The 21,275-nt window shown below is 39.4% G+C and overlaps 1 protein-coding gene across 7 annotated transcripts; it reads right to left on the bottom strand.

Annotated features, from left to right (window-relative positions):
- Positions 1-544: 544 nt before the first annotated feature.
- On the bottom strand, positions 545-15,185 carry LOC147342599 (tripartite motif-containing protein 77-like). Of its 7 annotated transcripts, XM_086383185.1 has the most exons (7): positions 15,028-15,181; positions 12,812-13,217; positions 11,826-11,921; positions 4,580-4,810; positions 4,095-4,117; positions 3,151-3,248; positions 545-2,255 (listed from the first exon to the last, which is right to left on the bottom strand). In XM_086383185.1, exons 2-7 carry the CDS (start codon positions 13,211-13,213, stop codon positions 1,762-1,764), a joined length of 1,344 nt encoding a protein of 447 aa, XP_086239311.1. In that variant the 5' UTR covers positions 13,214-13,217; positions 15,028-15,181; the 3' UTR covers positions 545-1,761. The 7 variants fall into 7 exon arrangements, 5 of the variants coding, with proteins under 5 accessions (XP_086239311.1, XP_086239313.1, XP_086239314.1 ...); XM_086383187.1 differs by lacking the exon at positions 12,812-13,217 and having other exon boundaries at positions 15,028-15,185; XM_086383186.1 differs by lacking the exon at positions 4,580-4,810 and having other exon boundaries at positions 903-2,255.
- Positions 15,186-21,275: the final 6,090 nt, after the last annotated feature.

The following is a 21,275-nucleotide window of genomic DNA, read 5'->3' as shown; positions in this document are numbered from 1 at the left end:
TCCCATCACTTCATGGCAGATAGATGGGGAAACAGTGGAAAGGGTGGTTGACTTTATTTTTCTGGGCTCCAAAATAACTGCAGATGGCGATTGCAGCCAGGAAAATATAACTCTTACTCCTTGGAAGGAAGGTTATAACCAACCTAGATAGCATACTGAAAAGCAGAGACATTACTTTGCCAACAAAGGTCCGTCTAGTCAAGGCTATAGTTTTTCCAGTGGTCATGTATGGATGTGAGAGTTGGACTATAAAGAAAGCTGAGCGCAAAGAATTGATGCTTTTGAATGTTGGTGTTGGAGAAGACTCTTGAGAGTCCCTTGGACTGCAAGGAAATCCAACCAGTCCATCCTAAAGGAGATCAGTCCTGGGTGTTCATTGGAAGGACTGATGTTGAGGCTGAAACTCCAATACTTTGGCCACCTGATGTGAAGAGCCAACTCATTGGAAAAGACCCTGATGCTGGGAAAGATTGAGGGCAGGAGGAGAAGGGGATAAGAGGATGAGATAGTTGTATGGCATCATCAACTCGATGGACATGGGTTTGGGTAGACTCCGGGAGTTGGTGATGGACAGGGAGGCCTGGTGTGCTGTGGTTCATGAGGTCTCAAAGAATCGGACATGACTGAGCAACTGAACTGAACTGAAGTATTCTTTATTACACTCAGCGAAAAGTTTTGCTGTTTATTCAGGTAAATGAAATTTCAAGATTTCTGTCACTTGAGGTCTCTCCTCAATTAAAATTTCTGAACTTTCCAAGATATGAGATCTTATTTTCTCTATATCATTCTGTTAAGATATGTATGCATTTATATTTAGTGTGCCTATGACAGAGAATTTCTTGAGCTTATAAATTTTACTGGTAGCCCATTCAACATTTTTGTTAAATAATATTACTGTTTTTCTTTCTGATGTTGGTTATACTTTATAAACTTTTTAACAGTTGTGGAGCATATTTTTAGTTATGACTTTGTATGGCTATTTATTGAGACAGTTATATTTTAAGCAGGTTGGTTTTTGTTACTTGGGAATTAACTGTACATATAGCAGACATAAACCTCCTAAGCTAGATGGGTCAGCCAGTATTAGATTGTGAGTTTCACAGGAAAAAAAAAAAGTACATGATGTGCTGCATCTACCCAACAGGATGTCCTCATTTAGTCCAATAACTTTACAAATTACATCATGAAAAAGAGGTTTTAAACCTGAGGCTTGGTAAGGTGTATGCACAGAAGAGACAAGAGAATTACAAATCTTGCCTTAACCCACTGAACTGGGTAAACAGAGCCAGGAGTTCTTTGGCATCCAACTACCTTAGAAATTAACAGACAAGACATAGAATAAAAATGGCACAGTTTTCAAAGAGATAGTTTTATTTAACATTTTATACAACTTTATGCAGTTGACATGAGCTTAGTCATTCAGTCATGTCCAAATCTTTGTGACCCCATGGGCTGTAGCTGTCAGACTCCTCTGTCCATGGGATTTTTTCCAGGCAGGAATACTGGAGTGGGTTGCCATCTCCTACTCCAGGGGATCTTCCTGACCGGGGAGTAAACCCAAGTCTGCTGCTTGGCAGGAGGATTCTTTATGGCTGAGCCATCCAGGAAGCCCATGCATTTACCATGTAAACCCTTTAACAAATCAGTCAATATGCTTCATAAAGGAAAGCAAAGTTACAGAAAATCAAGCAGACATTAAATTAGTAATGCCAATTATTTACATTTCTGATACCTGTTTTCAGATTTCTACATTGTCCTTGATCAAGAGTGTCCAGAGCATAGAAAAGGTCTGAGAGGAGAGGAAAAGGAGCAGGAGAGGAAATTGCAAATGAGAGAACTATTGGCCACATTCACGAAGCTCACGACACCACCGTCAAAATCCAGGAACAGCCCCACCCGGCCCAGAGGCCTTTTGACATATTGAGGTGACAGTGGGGAGGTGGTGAAGAAACTGCACTGACTGTTCTCTCTGATACAGAGAAGTAGAAAAATTCCCTCTGAGTCAAGGACCATGTCACTGTCTCTCATCCAAGAATCATTACAAAATCCAATGGCCCAGTTGCAACAGCCCGCCACATCCACCTCCCAGTAGCATTGACCAGAAGTGAACGACTCAGCTCCCCAGGCAAGAAAATATTTAGATCTTGGTGGAGAGTTGTTGACACCAGGACCATCAGGTACAGCCAGGAGACATCTCAGATCTTCAAACACAGGGACACGAGGAGTGACTCTTTCATTATCTAGTGCAATGTACACTGCAGGAAGAAGGAAAAAAAAAAATTTATCCAATACCGACAGGTCTGTCTCCGTAAGAAGATTTGAGCCAGACCAAATGGGAGAAATGATTTGTGTCTATGAGACCTACTGCTACCTCTTGGCCATCACTTCTACAATTCCTACATTTAAAATTGGCAATTAATTTAAAAGTTCACTATCAGAAACCAATATAACTTGCCCTTCTCCTCAGAAAATGCACAGTAATACCAATAATAGTAAGAACTCCCAAGCTGTTTTCACTTTTCCTGACAAGATTTTTCACTAAAGCATGCAAAGTTAAAATGAAAGCAGAATGTCCTATTTTTTGAAGTAGTTTCTTTGTGAGAATTTTCTGCCAGCATACCTTGAAGTGAAAAGGGATAAATCTAATGAAAAAAGTTGTCAGCTTACTTTGCCAATGTTTTGTATAAAGTGTCTATAAAATTTCCTTTTTTTTGTAATAAATTTGATGATAAAGAGGATTTATATTTTGTATTTATTACAAATAGTTTTATAAGCCAAGTTAAAATTCTCTAAGCATCTCAAAACCAATGATAACATTCATTCCATAAAACGTGGTCTGTACTGAACGTACATGCAAAGTTACATGTTACTTTTAAACAGTCAATAATGTACCTCAGCATGCTACAGACAATCCATTATGTTTTCCTACTGTTTACCCTCTAGATAGCTTACTACCACTCATTATAAATGTTTTTTTTTTTTTTCCAGATACCATTTAGTTTTACTCCATATACATTATTCTCCTATAAGGGTAAGTGTGGATATTAAAATTTCCAGCATAGTCCACAGATTGGACAGTGGGGAAAGGTAACCCATAGGACAGTAACAGAGGCCAGTGTATCCCACCCCCACCAGAGGGCTGCCTGTTACCTTGGAATTGGTTGAGCCAGTCTATGAGTCCAGGGATTGGCCACGCACTGAGCTGTGGGACTACAGGCCGGGGCATGTGCAGCTGCACTGACTCACCCCTGCAAGAAAGGACACTTCATTACTCTTCTGGAGCTCAAGTTTTCATCACAGTAATTATGGCTGCATGACTCTAAAGAGACTTCACTTCAATCCTCAAACTTAGGTTCCAGTCCCATGAAAGTAATCCCCCAAACTAGAGGATTTATGTTATCAAGATCAAATAATATTCTATCTCATCTATCCCAGGGCTAACACAGCAATCATAGCATTAAGTTCAAATAAGTCATGACAGTATCTGGTTTCCTGCAGCCAATCTCAGGGTTATGGAAAATGACTTGAAATGAAGGACATTCAAGAGGGGCACTCTGACTTTTAATCCACTCGAGTCACCAAAGAAATGCTCAGTGTCTGTACAACCACAGCTAGTGGTTGAGCAGCTTAGCTTGGGTAGCAATCCCAATTCCTGGGACCCAGTTTTCCTGAGGGCATCATAATCTTTCGTTTTTGCCTCCCCACTTGCTGTACATGGAAACCCTGCACCTAGATGATCCTCTGTTGGCCCATTCTCTCTCTGATTCCATCTTAGGTTTCTATCAACCCTTATTTCCTGCACATAATCCTGTCATGACTTTGGGTACATTTCCCCTGCCTTTTTCTTTTTCTAAAACTTAAAATCATCAATGATAGTTGTCCTCATGTGATCTTTGCACAAAATCCTGCAAGTAATTCTCCTGCCCAGCTTCACCTTGGGTAAACAACACGCAAAACTCTATCTTTGGAGAAAGGGAAATCTAAATACATCCTGAAAGAGGTTATAGTGTCCTGATAACTCATGCTCCCATTTCAGTCCCAAATGACTAATCACAGTTAAAATTATCAAAACTTGAAAATGTGGGCAACCTTACCTTTTCCACATGTTTTCGTAACACTGTAGAGAGAAACAGAAAGAAAGTCTTAGTGTATTTCACAGCATTCAGATCAGAGACACAGTTTCTTGTTTCCAAGGGTGAGTGAATCCACATTTCAGCACAGTATCATGCTCACAGAAACAGAAAGGGAAATGAGTTGCAGGGATTCCCAAATTTCTCATTATTGCCAGGTCCACATGCCAACTGGTACATCTTCAAGCATCTTCTCTGTGGCAGTTTTTCAGCAATTGAATACTAGGAGAATTTAATAAGGATTCTCTAGGATTTCTTTTACCTACATTTCCATGAAGCTTTGAAATTCTTGTGTACGGCAAGAATGGTCCTTGGTCATTAGCATTACCCAGACAGATAAAACTCTCATTACAGCAATAGAAAGCATGATTTCAAACACATGATGAAAGACAAAGGAGAGGTGGGTATTATCCAGGAAACACCATGACTCTCCAAGCCTCCATCCTTACCTGGATCAGCTCCATGTCTGACTGACAGCACAATTCCTTGAGCTCCTCATATATCTGCCTTAAAAGTTTCTGCTTTAGGTCCATATTGTATTGACTTTCTTTGAGTTGTTGAAAAATCTCCTTGCTTTCCTCTTCTATTTTCTCTAAACGATGTTTCTCTCCATAGTAGACTAAGTAAAACATCTTCCAATACTGAGTTTGGTTCATCTTCTTCCACATGGTCACATAACTCTAGAGTGACAATGAATTAATCAGCTCTTGTATTCCCACTGATTTCATCCATAACGGTTATCTACTTTTTTCCTTCCACATTTAGAAATTTGGTACATTCATTAAACACAAAAACATCAGAACACTTTTGTGTTGTTGTTCTCAGTGCTTTTTATTTCACTGAAACTGAAATCAATGTTTTGACTCCAAACACTGCCTCAAAGAGTCACTTCTTAAAAACAGATATCTGTGATTTAATAATAATGCTATCAAGTGCTGCATTTATTATGCCAGCAAATTTGGAAAACTCAGCAGTGGACACAGGACTGGAAATGGTTAGTTTTCATTCTAATCCCAAAGAAAGGCAATGCCAGAGAATGTTCAAATTACCATACAGTAGCACTCATCTCACTGCTAGCAAAGTAATGCTCGAAACTCTGCAAGTTAGGCTTCAACAGTATGTGAACCGAGAACTTTCAGGTATTCAAAATGAATTTAGAAAAGGCAGAGGAACCAGAGATCAAATTGCCAACATCTGCTGGATCATAGAAAAAGCAAGAAAATTCCATTATCTTCTTTTGCTTCATTGACTATGCTAAAGCCTTTGACTGTGGGGATCACATCAAACTGTGGAACATTCTTGAAGAGATGGGAATATCAGACCACTTTACCTGCCTCCTGAGAAACCTGTATGCAGGTCAAGAAGCAACAGAACTGGACACGGAACAACGGACTGGTTCCAAACTGGGAAAGGAGTACATCAAGGCTGTATACTATCACCCTGCTCTTTTAATTTGTATGCAGAGTACATCATGCCAAATGCCAAGCTGGATGAGGCACAAACTGGAATCGAGATTGCAGGGAGAAATATCAGTAACCTCAGATATCCAGATGACACCACTCTTATGGAAGAAAGCAAGGAGGAACTATAAACCTCTTGATGAAGTTGAAAGAGTAGAGTGAAAAAGCTAGCTTCAAACCCAACATCCAAAAAACTAAGATTTGGACATCTGGGTCCATCACTTCATGGGAAATACATGGGGAAACAATGGAAACAGTGACAGACTTTACTTTCTTGCACTCCAAAATCATTGCAGATGGTGACATTAAAAAATGTTTGCTCCTTGGAAGAAAAGCTATAAAAACCTAGACAGAATATAAAAAATAGAGACATTATTTTGCCAACAAATGTCCACATAGTCAAAGCAATGATTTTTCCAGTAGTCATGTATGGATATGAGAGTTAGACCATAAAGAAAGCTGAGCGCCAAAGAACTGATGCTATGAACTGTGGTGCTGGAGAAGTCTATTGAGAGTCCCTTGGACTGCAAGGAGATCTAACCAGTCCATCCTAAAGGAAATCAGTCCTCAATAATCATTGGAAGGACTGATGCTGAAGCTGAAGCTCCAGTACTTTGGCCACCTGATGGGAAGAGCTGACTCATTAGAAATGATCCTGATGCTGGGAAGGATTGAAGGCAAGTGGAGAAGGGGATGACAGAGGATGAGATGGCTGGATGGCATCACGGACTCAATGGACATGAGTATGAGCAAGCTAGGGGAGATGGTGAAAGATAGGGAAGCCTGGTGTGTTGCAGTCCATGGGGTTACAAAGAGTCTGACTTCACTGAGTGACTGAACAACTGAATCATGTTATCTAACTTACAGAGTACTCTAATGACTAAATCTATTGAGTCTACCTCAGGTTTTCCCTAGTAGCTCATCTGGTAAAGAATCTGCCTGCAATGCAGGAGACAGTTCAATTCCTAAGTCAAGAAAATCTGCTGGAGAAGGGATAAGATACTCACTCCAGGATTTTGGGCTTCCTTTGATGGCTCAGCTGGTAAAGAACCTACCTGCAACGTGGGAGATCTGGCAGATCAAACATATTTGATCCCTGTTTTGAGAAGATCCCCTGGAGACGGGAAAGGCTACCCACTCCAGTATTCTGGCCTAGAGAATTCCATGGACTGTACAGTCTACAAGGTTGCAAAGAGTCAGACATGACTGAGCAGGTTTCACTTTCATCCTCAGATATTTTATCTACAGATTGACTCTTTCTACTAGGAAATAATAGCAAACATTAATTCACAGAATTAGATAAGACCTTTCTGAAATATTTATTTTCAGGTCCACAGACTGCATGCAAACCAGAACTTTGTGTGCATGAGTACAGACTAACTCCCCCTGCCTGCTGCTCTATAGTCCACTTCTTGAGTGACTTCTCCTCTATCCTTAGAGGCGGTACTGGTCAGCAAACAACCACCTTCTGGTCTTGATTCCCATCTTCTTCCTTTTTATCACTCTCTCTTTTCCTTCTTTCCTGTTAACATTTTAAAATACTTGACTCACAATGTTTTAAGGAAAAGAAAACGTCAATTATTGACTAAAATCTTCATTTGGTTCTTGTGTCATCTTTACTTCCAATTAGCATATTTTTTAATCACAAGTGTACGTGCATAGCATGTATGTGTGTACTCTGCCAGGTTTGCCACCCCATGGACCATAGCCCACCAGGACCTTCTGTCTTGGTGATTTTCTAGCAGGAATACAGGAGTGAGTTGCCATTTCCTTTTCCAGGAGATCTTCCTGACCCAGGTATCAATCCCGTGTCTCTTGCATCTCCTGCATCAGCAGGCAGATTCTTTACCACTGCTCTGCCTGTGAATCTCACATTCACTTGATTCATTTCTTAGTAACACACATAGTAAGAACTATGTGGATTCAGCAAAGGAGGTTCTTGATAAGATGAATGTGGTTTCATTATAATTCTGGAAATTGAAGAGAGTCCATTGCTTTGATGAAAGATTGAGTAACAAGTGAATATGGAATCTGTCAACACAGCAATAAACTCTTCAATTTCCAGCATTTTAAAACCAGATTCATCTTATCATCAAGAACCTCCTTTGCTGAATCCACATAGCTCTTACTATGCATACTATACATACTAAAATGTCTTCCTATTACACCAATCCTTCCTTTATAGAATGTACACACTTTAGGGTTCAAACAAACAACTTTCTCCCTTATTCCCTTAATTAGTTTACTTTAATAGCTCCACACAGAAATCCCTTGCATTCCAATACACTAATAATGAGAAAATAGAAAGAGAAATTAAGGAAACAATTCCATTCACCATTGCAACGAAAAGAATAAATACTTAGGAATATATCTACCTAAAGAAACTAAAGACCTATATATAGAAAACTATAAAACACTGGTGAAAGAAATCAGTGTGGACATTAATAGATGGAGAAATATACCATGTTCATGGATCAGAAGAATCGATATAGTGAAAATGAGTATACTACCCAAAGCAATCTATAGATTCAATGCAATCCCTATCAAGCTAACAGTATTCTTCACAGAGCTAGAACAAATAATTTCATAATTTGTATGGAAATTCAAAAAACCTCGAATAGCCAAAGCAATCTTAAGAAAGAAGAATGGAACTGGAGGAATCAACCTGCCTGACTTCAGGCTCTACTACAAAGCCACAGTCATCAGGACAGTACAGTACTGGCACAAAGACAGAAATATAGATCAATGGAACAAAATAGAAAGCCCAGAGATAAATCCACCCACATATGGACACCTTATCTTTGACAAAGGAGGCAAGAATATATAATGGAGAAAAGACAATCTCTTTAACAAGTGGTGCTGGGAAAAGTGATCAACCACTTGTAAAAGAACGAAACTAGAACACTTTCTAACACCATACACAAAAATAAACTCAAAATGGATTAAAGATCTCAAGGTAAGACCAGAAACTATAAAACTCCTAGAGGAGAACATAGGCAAAACACTCTCTGACATACATCACAGCAGGATCCTCTATGACCCACCTCCCAGAATATTGGAAATAAAAGCAAAAATAAACAAATGGGACCTAATTAAAATTAAAACCTTCACCACAAAGGAAACTATAAGCAAGGTGAAAAGACAGCCTTCAGAATGGGAGAAAATAATAACAAATGAAGCAACTGAGAAACAACCAATTTCAAAAATATACAAGCAACTCCTGCAGCTCAATTCCAGAAAAATAAACGACCCAACCAAAAAATGGGCTGAAGAAATAAACAGACATTTCTTGAAAGAGACATACAGATGGCTAACAAACACATGAAAAGATGCTCAACATCACTCATTATCAGAGAAATGCAAATCAAAACCACAATGAGATATCATTTCAAGCCAGTCAGAATGTCTGTGATCCAAAAGTCTACAAGCAATAAATGGTGGAGAGGGTGTGGAGAAAAGGGAACCCTCTTCCACTGTTGGTGGGAATGCAAACTAATACAGCCACTATGGAGAACAGTGTGGAGATTCCTTAAAAAACTGGAAATAGAACTGCCTTATGATCTAGCAATCCCACTGCTGGGCATACACACTGAGGAAACCAGAATTGAAAGAGACACGTGTACCCCAATGTTCATCACAGCACTGTTTATAATAGCCAGGACATGGAAGCAACCTAGATGTCCATCAGCAGATGAATGGATAAGAAAGCAGTGGTACATATACACAATGGAGTATTACACAGCCATTAAAAAGAATCCATTTGAATCAGTTCTAATGAGGTGGATGAAACTGGAGCTGATTATATAGAGTGAAGTAAGCCAGAAAGACAAACACCAATACAGTATACTAACCCATATATATGGAATTTAGAAAGATGGTAATGATAACCCTGTATGCGAGACAGCAAAAGAGACACAGATGTATAGAACAGTCTTTTGGACTCTGTGGGAGAGGGAGAGGGTGGGATGATTTGGGAGAATGGCATTGAAACTTGTATAATATCATATATGAAACAAATCATCAGTCCAGGTTCGATGCATGATACTGGATGCTTGGGGCTGGTGCACTGAGACGACCCAGAGGGATCGTATGGGGAGGGAGGAGGGAGGGGGGTTTGGGATGGGGAACACGTGTATACCTGTTGTGGATTCATGTTGATGTATGGGAAAACCAATACAATATAGTAAAATAATTAGCCTCTAATTAAAATAAATAAATTTAAATTTAAAAAAAATATGAAAAAAAAAGCTCCTCTTTCCCTGATGGACCCATTAATACAAAGATTCCTGTAGTTATTTTCCTATGTAAAAATGTTTTTCTTTTCATCTTTAGAACACTACTGTGGTAGCCATCTCTTGCCTAGACTATACAGAAAATTGTGAACTGTTTCTCTCCAGACAAAAATCATTCACTAAGTTCCATCCTCATTCACCCAGGTGCCTGCTACCTCTTTGTTAGAGTATTTGCCAGAACCTCAAAGTGCAACATTTCCCAAACTAATATTTTCTTAAACCAAAGTAGCAGTTCCTTCTTTGTTTATATGCTCTGTGATGCTCTACCTTCAGAGCAGAAACTAGGTCTCAAGTTTTATATTTTATCCTCTTTACATTGCACATCAATATGTCCTATTTTCTGACATTTCTCTAACATCAAGAATATCTCTTGAGTTCTATCATTTCCCACTACCTGGGCTCCATCTATTCCTGACCTTAGCTTTAAGAATTTCTCAACTTTCAGATCTAGCTTCCAGTGTCTCTGTGCTCTCTCACTTTCCTTCATATCAAGGTGACACAACAGAGAAGCAGTGGCGAGTGTGGTGTGGGAAAGGAATGAGTCTAGTGTAAGACATGTGATTTATTTATCTCTTCCTGAAAACTTGTTCCACAAAGAGGCACCTGCCTCCAATTCTACTCTCATCCAAGCTTACGTCCATATATGTTCCTCTATATAAGCCTTTTCTGATCATATGTAAAATTCATTTTGTCCAACTACTTATTTACCTTTATTGCTAAAATTTTCTCAAAAGCACTTAATCACAATGGATCACTCTACAAATGTTGTATTAGAATTGTTCATTGACTTTCCCACTACTCCATTTGACCCTCAGTACATCTGATCCTTGAGTACAAGGAAATCTGCCCCTTTTCTCTATTTCTACATTGGCTTATAACAGTTATCATGACACAGCAGGCTCTTCATTGTAAACTATAACCTTAATTGTAATACCTCTGAACAATTGAGTCAGTTGTACTACATCTCCTTGTCATTCACATAATCCCGCTTAAATTACCTTTATAGTGATGATAAGTAGCTTCTAATGTTGCTTGTTTATTGTTTCACATCATTAAATCTTTACTCCTTGAGAATCTAGCTCTACTGTTATTTCACCACTTCTGTTTGTGGTGCTCAATTCATACTTTTGAATCAACAAATAATAGATCCCAATTTCTCAGCCATGAATTTAGCTCACATTTGAAACTGATCTATCCACCATTTCCAGCCATATCTCTCAGCACTGCCTCTCTAATGATACATGTGTCAGCTAACATGGAATATGTAGAATCTCAATATTCAGATAATTTCTAATTTCTAGCCTTCAACTCTTACATATGTACCTGCCTGACATTCCCTTTAATTTGAACTTCAATTTGTCCTTCACTATCCAAATACAAGGCTTCCCTTGTAGCTCAGTCAGTAAAGAATCTGCTTACAGTGCAGGAAACCCAGGGGTTCTGATCCCTGGGTTGGGAAGATCCCCTGGAGAAGGAAATGGCAACTCACTCCAGTATCCTTGCCTGGAAAATCTCATGGACTGAGGATGGAGGAGCCTGGTGGGCTGCAGTCCATTGGGTCACAAAGAGTTGGGCACGACTGAGTGACTAACACTTAACACTTATCCAAATAGTTAGAGAGAATGTCTTCCTGAATTTTCAAAAAATTTCCTTCTGAGAAACCATAGGTTTATCTCATTGACAAATTATGGTTGTAATTTTTCTATAACCATTGGAATGTTATTGTGTTAGCCAGGAAATTAGAACTTTTATTTTGATATTTTGATTTTAAAAAGAAATCCAATAAAATGACATGCCTAATTCTACATGATGAGATGAAAGCCTTTGTTATTGGCCTGTCATGTATATTGAAACATAAACATTATGATTTTTAACTAAACTCTTATCAAATAATCACCACATCTCCCCAGCTTGTGCTGAATGAATTAGAATTTCTTGCTTACCTCCCATGTTCTTATTTTGTTCGTTTCTCTGTTCAAATTTCTTTTATTTTCTTGTATCTTTTCCCACACAGACCTCATTATCTTCAGAAGCCTTTGCTGCAAAAGAACCAACAGTGTGAGTATCAGAGAGGTTGATATTGAAATTTTTCAGATCCTTGGGGATGAAAGATAGCGGGAAATATCAGATGATCACCCAGGAAGAAAAATGATCCACTTATTGTGCCTTCTAAGACCAAGTGTCTACTGTGTAGGAGGTTTGTAACCATAGAATAGATATAACATTGGAAAGGGTGCTTCTCCATAGAGAAAAACTGGCCCTCAAACTTGATTTCCCCTCACTAATTTTCATTATGTAAATTCCATCTCAGATTTTAGTTGTCTTGCTAGTTCTCATCTCCTATCTCATGATTCTTTTAGCTAAAAGACAGTGTTTCTGATTAGACTCTATTAGATTAGGCTGTTGTCACCAGGACTGCAATGCACAATAGTCACTGATATTAACAGGATTTGCCCACCTTGGTCTTACACAGACTTGGCACATCCTCACCATCAACTGGAGTTGTAAAAATTTTAAATGTAAAACCTTAACTGTTTAAGTTGAGGGCTTCTTTTCTTAAGTAGTTTATCTTAGGAGTGAAAGTGAAGTGGCTCAGGCATGTCTGACTCTTTGGGACCCCACGGACTGTAGACTAACAGGCTCCTCCATCCATGGAATTTTCCAGACAAGAGTACTGGAGTGAGTTGCCATCTTCTTCACCAAGGGACCTTCCCAACCCAGGGATCGAACCCGGGTCTCCCGCCTTGCAGATGCGTTACTGTCTGAGCCACCAGGGAAGCCCATTTATCCTAAGACCTGGCCCACAAGGCTAGTTAGTGTCTGCTTTATATTTGGCATGAATGAAGAATAGTTATCTTCAGTTTCTTTGGCATTCACTCTCAGACAGAAAGTCCCCCAGATTCAAACATCCATCTTAGTCACTGCTTACCCGGTATTCCTCAGCCGTCCACTCAACAGAGCAATGCATGTGAGCCCCATGCTCCACAGACATACAACAGACTAAGCAAAGCACCTCCTTGGTGACTTCACAGAACAAGTTCTTTGTTTTCCCGTGAAGCTCACACATCTTTTCTGCAGGCCTAGGTACACCGTAGGGTCCTGTCCGTCTGGCAAGGAATACTCGAGTCTTCAAAATGATATTGGCTTTCAGGCTCAGTTGATGGGGTGTTTCCCTGCACACAGGGCAGCGAGGAGGCCATTGGCCTTCCTCCCAGTAGAGACAGAGACACGGCATGCAGAAGCTGTGCCCACAGCCCAGCGTGACCAGGTCTATGAAATACTTCACACACAGGGAACAGGTGACTTCATTCCGGAGGCTTCTGAAACTCATGTTTCTGAAGAGAGAAAAGAAAAAAGAACACTGTGTTACCATGAGACCATAAACGGTATCAAGGGGCCTGAGACTTACTTCCCACTCAAAGCAACACGTTAGTGTATAGAGCAGGACAGGTGATGTATTGCATGCAATGGAAAGAGGGTAACCGAGTGCCCTCATGAGAGTTAGACAGGATACTGTCAGACACAGCTTTTCCATCAGGGATTCCACTCTCATCCAATCCGACACAATCCTCTGCCACAGAGTCTTGTTCATATTCCACCCAAAACAATCCTCCTGATCCTTCTGCCTATGATAGAAGTTAAAGGGTATATGGCCTTTTAAACTTTATGGCAAATGAGGTTTGAAGAAAATATTATTAGGAGGATTTTGCCAACTTTTTAATGCTCGTTAATAAAAACATAAGGAAGAGTCAACTGTTTGGGGTTAGTCTGGACAGAATTTGCAGTTGATGCACAAGGCTGTCTTTTTTTTGTGGCCTCATAGTGCATTTGCTTGGAGACTGAAGCATACAACCTGAAGGGAATGGAGAAACGGGAGACCTGGGCTTTTGACAATGTCATGGAGGCAATAAATAACCAACTCTGGTAAAGATAATCAATAAATATTAGAGGATAATCAGGGAGGAATCATCAGTGAATGTGAAAATATTTGGGAAATAGTATAAGCTCAAAGGTTATTTCTGTCTGCAATGAAGGAGACCTGGGTTTGATCCTTGAGTTGGGAAGATTCCCTGGAGGAGGGCATGGCAACCCACTCCAGTATTCTTGCCTGGAGGATCCCCAAGGACAGAGGAACCTGGCGGGCTGCAGTCCATGTGGTCACAAAAAGTCAGACACAACTGAGTGATAGCACAGCACAAAGACCATTTGCTGATAAGTTCCTCATTTTATTATCACCATGTCATATAAAACTGCTTATTTAAATTAGGTTATCATACATTGTGGCTAAATATTTGGTTTAACTATATGATTACTGTTATCTTCCCAGTCTATGAGAACTTGAATGTAAGAGGCTACTTATTTACTAGGCTGAGAATTTATTTTTTGTCCAAAGTAGACAGAAAGTAAACAATTACTGAAGTGAATAATTATAAAACAACCTGTTGAAAATGAGTAGCAAGGAAATTATGGTGCACAGATTCATTTATACAAATAAAAATTGTTGACAGGGAAGTTATGGACTTTAGTTGAGGATCACAAATTTTTTTTTCCAATATAGAACATAAAGCCATTAACTCAAATATGCCTTATAGTAGGAGATAGTTTGAAGAATAGGGAGAAAGTATAGATGAGCTGAGTAGGAGTGAGCTGGAAACTGGCCAAGGTTCACTATGAGTAAAATCATTTCTATATTGATAATACTAATTATAGTAACAGTATTAAAATGATAATAAAAGAGGCAAATATTAATATTTTGATTATGTTTACTAATTCTGTACATTGGATCAGCTTCTCTGAAATGGATTACCTATTTTAATTTTCTCAACAATATTATTAACCAATTTTCTATCTTTGCCTACATTTTATAAGGAGGTTATTTAACATGCAGTGAGTCAAATAAGTTACTTGTCTACAAATCACATATTGAATAAATGATTGATCTAGTATTCACATATAGATGCTACCAGTAGGGAACATAATTTAGCTCTAGTTTCCAAGATTACCCATGAGCCTTCATTTTTAAGTGAACATAGCAGAAATTCATTGTACCTTGATCATAACTCAGCTTTGGGTTCCATTAATGAAATGTCCTATTCCATTTAGTAAGTAACTCAGTTAAATTCAAATCAAGGAATAAGAGCTTACCTCCTGGTAGTGGTAACTTTCAAAAGTCTTCACCACCTAGCCACCTCCAAACACAACAGCTCTGGGCTCTGGAGAAGAATCAGCTGGGCTCTTTGCTGGATGCTTTATATATTCCCCAAAGACCATGCCCACTTCCTCCCAGTGACAGGGTTATCAAACCTGTGGAAAGGTGCGCATGATGAGCTTTTGGAAGAGTTGAAAACACACCCTAACACCATTGACTGAAGTGAAACCTCTGAAACCTACTTAATCCAATTGCCACAATCCAATCTATAGTAAAATAGCTATGCCCTAAATTCATATTTTTAATCCCTGGAAATGTTTTTAAAATAAATGAATTTCCAAAATATGAATTTTGTATATGGGTTTAACAGATTATGCTCCTACTCAGTCACTTCAATCCTGTCCAACTCTTAGCGACCCCATGGACTGTAGCCCACCAGGATCCTCTGTCCCTGGGATTCTCCAGGCAAGAAGAGTGGAGTGGGTTGTCACCTCCTCTAGGGGATCTTCCCAACCCAGGTATGGAACCCACGTCTCCTGAGGCTCCTGCATTGCAGACAGATTCTTTACCATTGAACTATTGGGGAAACTCTTAACAAAATGTATTTCAATCCTAATCAGTAACTCATTACCACCCACTTGATCAATTGATTATTTGTCTGAATCTGCCTGTATTATTTCCTTGACTTTTTTTTTTTTTTCCAGAAATACCAATCATTCTCATTTCATTTTTCAACTCAGCTCAGTCAAGCGCCCCAATACCACTTACAGCACTGGCAGAAATAGCCCTCTATTGTTTGATGGATCTTGTTAACTTCATCTGAACTAGCATTCTCTGAAATTTTATACTGTTCATTGGGTTCTCCACGAATTTCTTCCCTCTGTGTTTTTTTGCTTTTGGTAGCACACTAGTGCTTTTTTTCTTTCCATCTATAACTGCACACACAGTAGCTATCGGTGGTTCTTCTCTAAGTGTCTATCCCTTGTCCTAGTACCCTAGGTACTCATGCCCTCTCATTCTACTGTTCGATATATAAGCACAATTGAAATACTGATGCTATGTAGTAGACTAAATGATCACATCATAGTTGTATACCGCATGATTGACTGACAGGAATCATAGTTTTTCTGAAAGAAATATGAGATTATCTGCTAAGTTTCATCAAATATCTCCAAAGGTTTTCTTTATCTTGGCTCGGTTTGCATCCTCTTCCTGCTCCATAAGACATTTTCCTGTTCAGTCAATGATTGGGCATGGAGCTTCACTCAGGAAGGACACTTGACATGAATATTAAAACACTCTCTTTCAACTAATGAGATGATCAGTCATCACAAATCTGCTCTTCTCGTAAACCCATGTCTAAAAAAGTGAAGCCAATTCTTAAGATGTTAATATTTTATTTTTTTTTAATTTTATTTTATTTTTAAACTTTACAATATTGTATTAGTTTTGCCAAATATCGAAATGAATCCGCCACAGGTATACCTGCGTTCCCCATCCTGAACCCTCCTCCCTCCTCCCTCCCCTACCCTCCCTCTGGGTCATCCCAGTGCACCAGCCCCAAGCATCCAGTACCGTGCATCGAACCTGGACTGGCGACTCGTTTCATACATGATATTATACATGTTTCAATGCTATTCTCCCAAATCTCCCCACCCTCTCCCTCTCCCACAGAGTCCATAAGACTGATCTATACATCAATGTCTCTTTTGCTGTCTCGTACACAGGGTTATTGTTACCATCTTTCTAAATTCCATATATATGCGTTAGTATACTATATTGGTGTTTTTCTTTCTGGCTTACTTCACTCTGTATAATAGGTTCCAGTTTCATCCATCTCATTAGAACTGATTCAAATGTATTCTTTTTAATGGCTGAGTAATACTCCATTGTGTATATGTACCACTGTTTTCTTATCCATTCATCTGCTGATGGGCATCTAGGTTGCTTCCATGTCCTGGCTATTATAAACAGTGCTGCGATGAACATTGGGGTACACGTGTCTCTTTCCCTTCTGGTTTCCTCGGTGTGTATGCCCAGCAGTGGGATTGCTGGATCATAAGGTAGTTCTATTTCCAGTTTTTTAAGGAATCTCCACACTGTTCTCCATAGTGGCTGTACTAGTTTGCATTCCCACCAACAGTGTAAGAGAGTTCCCTTTTCTCCACACCCTCTCCAGCATTTATTGCTTGTAGACTCTTGGATCGCAGCCATTCTGACTGGCATGAAATGTACCTCATAGTGGTTTTGATTTGCATTTCTCTGATAATGAGTGATGTTGAGCATCTTTTCATGTGTTTGTTAGCCATCTGTATGTCTTCTTTGGAGAAATGTCTATTTAGTTCTTTGGCCCATTTTTTGATTGGGTCATTTATTTTTCTGGAGTTGAGCTGGAGGAGTTGCTTGTATATTTTTAAGATTAGTTGTTTGTCCGTTGCTTCATTTGCTATTATTTTCTCCCATTCTGAAGGCTGCCTTTTCACCTTGCTAATAGTTTCCTTTGATGTGAAGAAGCTTTTAAGGTTAATTAGGTCCCATTTGTTTATTTTTGCTTTTATTTCCAATATTCTGGGAGGTGGGTCATAGAGGATCCTGCTGTGATTTAAGTCGGAGAGTGTTTTGCCTATGTTCTCCTCTAGGAGTTTTATAGTTTCTGGTCTTACATTTAGATCTTTAATCCATTTTGAGTTTATTTTTGTGTAAGGTGTTAGAAAGTGTTCTAGTTTCATTCTTTTAAAAGTGGTTGACCAGTTTTCCAAGTACCACTTGTTAAAGAGATTGTCTTTAATCCATTGTATATTCTTGCCTCCTTTGTCAAAGATAAGGTGTCCATATGTGCGTGGATTTCTCTCTGGGCTTTCTATTTTGTTCCATTGATCTATATTTCTGTCTTTGTGCCAGTACCATACTGTCTTGATAACTGTGGCTTTGTAGTAGAGCCTGAAGTCAGGTAGGTTGATTCCTCCAGTTCCATTCTTCTTTCTCAAGATCCCTTTGGCTATTCGAGGTTTTTTGTATTTCCATACAAATTGTGAAATTATTTGTTCTAGCTCTGTGAAGAATACCGTTGGTAGCTTGATAGGGATTGCATTGAATCTATAAATTGCTTTGGGTAGTATATTCATTTTCACTATATTGATTCTTCCGATCCATGAACATGGTATATTTCTCCATCTATTAGTGTCCTCCCAGAAGAGCCATATACCAATAGATAAATTTTAAAATATTAACATCTATTAGGACACTAATAGATGTTAATATTTTAAAATTTATCTATTGGTATATGGCTGTTCTGGGCCTTTGTTGCTATGCATGGGCTTTCTCTACTTACAGGGAGAGGGTCTACTCTGTGCTGTGGTGTAGGGGCTTCTCATTCCAGTGGCTTCTCTCGTTGCCACTTCTCTTGCTGCAGAGTACAGGATCTAGGCTCACGGCTTCAGCAGTTGCAGCACTCAGGCTCCATTGTTGCGGTGCATGGGTTTGGTTGCTCTGTGGCATGTAGGATCTTTCCGGACCAGGATCGAATCCACGTCTCCTCCATTGGCAGGTGGATTCTTAACAACTGGACCACCAAGAAAGTCCTCAAATTAATCTTTTATACTGTCTTCTCTTGGAATTTGAAGATTAATAATAATATGTGTATCCCTGATATTGCTGTATTTTGTGTTCCTCTGGTCATACAACAATAAATTTACAATTTCAAATTTGATGTATGTTTTTTTGGGGAAAGATCATAGTGTATTATCGTGCAATTCCATTGTAAAATATATCCTTAGGTCTTTAGTGGGATATGAAATTCTGTTCATTGCCCAACTTTCCAACCCTCTCTCCCCACAAAAAAAAAATTGTACTTTATTGTTAGAAATAACCTGACTAGAGGTAGTGTTGACTTTGTAACAAGTTTCACTTTGACCTCGCTGAAGGCTTTGAGAGCTTAGCTCCAGGTACTTTACTTTCCTCTCTTCTTTAGCTTCTCTCATTTCTGTTCACAAATTGGAATGCACCGTAATTCAAGGGAGAATTTAATCCACAAGAGGAGAGTTGCAATTATGCTCTCCCTGGACTTTGCTGCCAACATTATTACTTATGTAAATTGAAAGGTGAGCTTGGACTACATCAACTGACAGATGGAAATATGAAAATTTGAACACACCATGTGCTTTGAATAAACTGTCTACATAGAATATGCAGAATTTTATAGTGGGCTGTACTGTATGTTCACCTACTTAGTAAGAAGAGGAACCTTATTTTTAGAGTCTAACAATAAAATCTAGAACTATGTTGTTATAAATAGGTTGGGTGAAAGAAATCTAGGACATGAATGAAAACAACACTAGAGTCCTCTCTCCCATCCTCTTCCCTGTAAAACATTAAAATAACAAAATCAAAGACCAAGATATATGATTATTTTGTATCCTTTAGATTGAGATAAGGAGCACACCCATCACATGTAAAACATTCTGCCCATTTATAGTCTTTCTCACCAAACTTTCCTCACATAAGACTCCCAGTCACCCCAGTTCCATCCCCAGGCATCACTGATATGTATTCTGTTGTTATTGATTAGATATGCTTTCTAGAACATTATATAAATAGAATCATATATTATATCCTCTTCTTTTTTAATCTCACTTTCTTTTGCTCAGAATGATTATTGTGCCATTCATCTTTTTGTAATGTGTTTTAATATAAATGTCATTTCATGTATTGCAAAGTAGTGCTTCAGTTTATGGATATACCACAATCCATGTATCCATTTACCTGTTTAGCAGATACTTGGGTTATTCCTATTTTACTGCCATCTTACTATGGTTTATTGATATTTCCTATAAAGCTGCTATGGGTCTTGTGCTGAAATCCTGGAGAAGAGAAGCTCTGTTTCTGTTGGTGGGCACGTGGTCTCACCCTGTAGCAGTTGATGCCATCTTGCTCTCATGAAGCAGAGCCACCTGAGAGAGGTGTGTGTGTGTTAAGTCATTCCTGTCATGTCTGACATTTTGCGAGCCCATGGGCCTCACTAAGGAAAGCTGAGAGGTCAGGAGAGATGATTACTTGATTCCTGCTGACATCATTGAGTTCCAAGAACAGCCCTGCTGGAAGCTGTCTGCCTGTGGACTTAGTTACCACCTGCACCTAAAACCTCAGAATGTGCAGATATTGGACAGGTTTACCAGGTGACTCAGTTGTAAAAAATCAACCTGCCAATGAAGAAGACATAGGAGACTCAGGTGTGATCCCTGGGCCAGGAAGACCCCCTGGAGGAGGAAATGCAACCCACTCCAGTGTTCTTGCCTGAAGAATCCCATGGTCAGAGACGTTGGGTTGCCACAGTCCATGGGGTCACAGAGAGTCAGACATGATTCAGCATACACCTAGTCACACAGATGTTGGTTATGGAGTCACTTGTGGAAGTGTGCAACTGTGAGAGAAGAAAAGATTACCTACGTGTCTGCCTTTGCATGTGTGTTTCCAAGAAGAGAAATCTTCACAGAGCTTTCCAGAGAAGGCTCAGCTCAGGAATTCACAATAGAAAATCTTGTCAAACTGCAGTCCGCCAGATGGGTGGTCTGAGGCGTCTTTGCTAGTGGGTCTCCTCCCTGTGTGGCCCAGAACTCACCCCTCACAGTCAGTTCAGTCAATCGGTCATGTCCGACTCTTTGCTACCCCATGGACTGCAGCACGCCAGGCCTCCCTGTCCATCACCAACTCCTGAAGTTCATGCAAACTCATGTCCATTGAGTCGATGATGCCATCCAACCCCTCTCATCTTTTGTCGTCTGGATCTCCTCCTGTCTTCAATCTTTTCCGGCATCAGGGTCTTTTCAAAGGAGTCAGTTCTTTGTATCAGGTGGCCAAGCTATTAGAGTTTCAGCTTCAGCATCAGTCCTTCCAATGAATATTGAGGACTGATTTCCTTTAGGATGGACTGGTTTGATCACCTCCCAGTCTAAGGGACTCTCAGGAGTCTTCTCCAACACCACAGTTCAAAAGCATCAATTCGTCGGTGCTTAGTTTTCTTTATAGTCCAACTCTCACATCCATACATGACTACTGGAAAAACCATAGTTTCAACTAGATGGACCTTTGTAGGCAAAGTAATGTCTCTGCTTCTTAATATGCCATCTAGTTTGGTCATAACTTTTCTTCCAAGGAGCAAGCGTCTTTTTATTTTATGGCTGCAGTCACCATCTGCAGTGATTTTGGAGCCCCCCCAAATAAAGTCTCTCACTGTTTCCCCATCTAT

Source organism: Bos grunniens, chromosome 29 (genome assembly GCF_055505025.1).
Source record: "Bos grunniens cultivar Pamir isolate PY7600 chromosome 29, Bosgru_T2T1.0, whole genome shotgun sequence".
NCBI classification, from domain to species: domain Eukaryota; kingdom Metazoa; phylum Chordata; class Mammalia; order Artiodactyla; family Bovidae; genus Bos; species Bos grunniens.
Note: the sequence above shows the minus strand (reverse complement) of the source record. Positions and strands in the feature narration are given on the sequence as shown.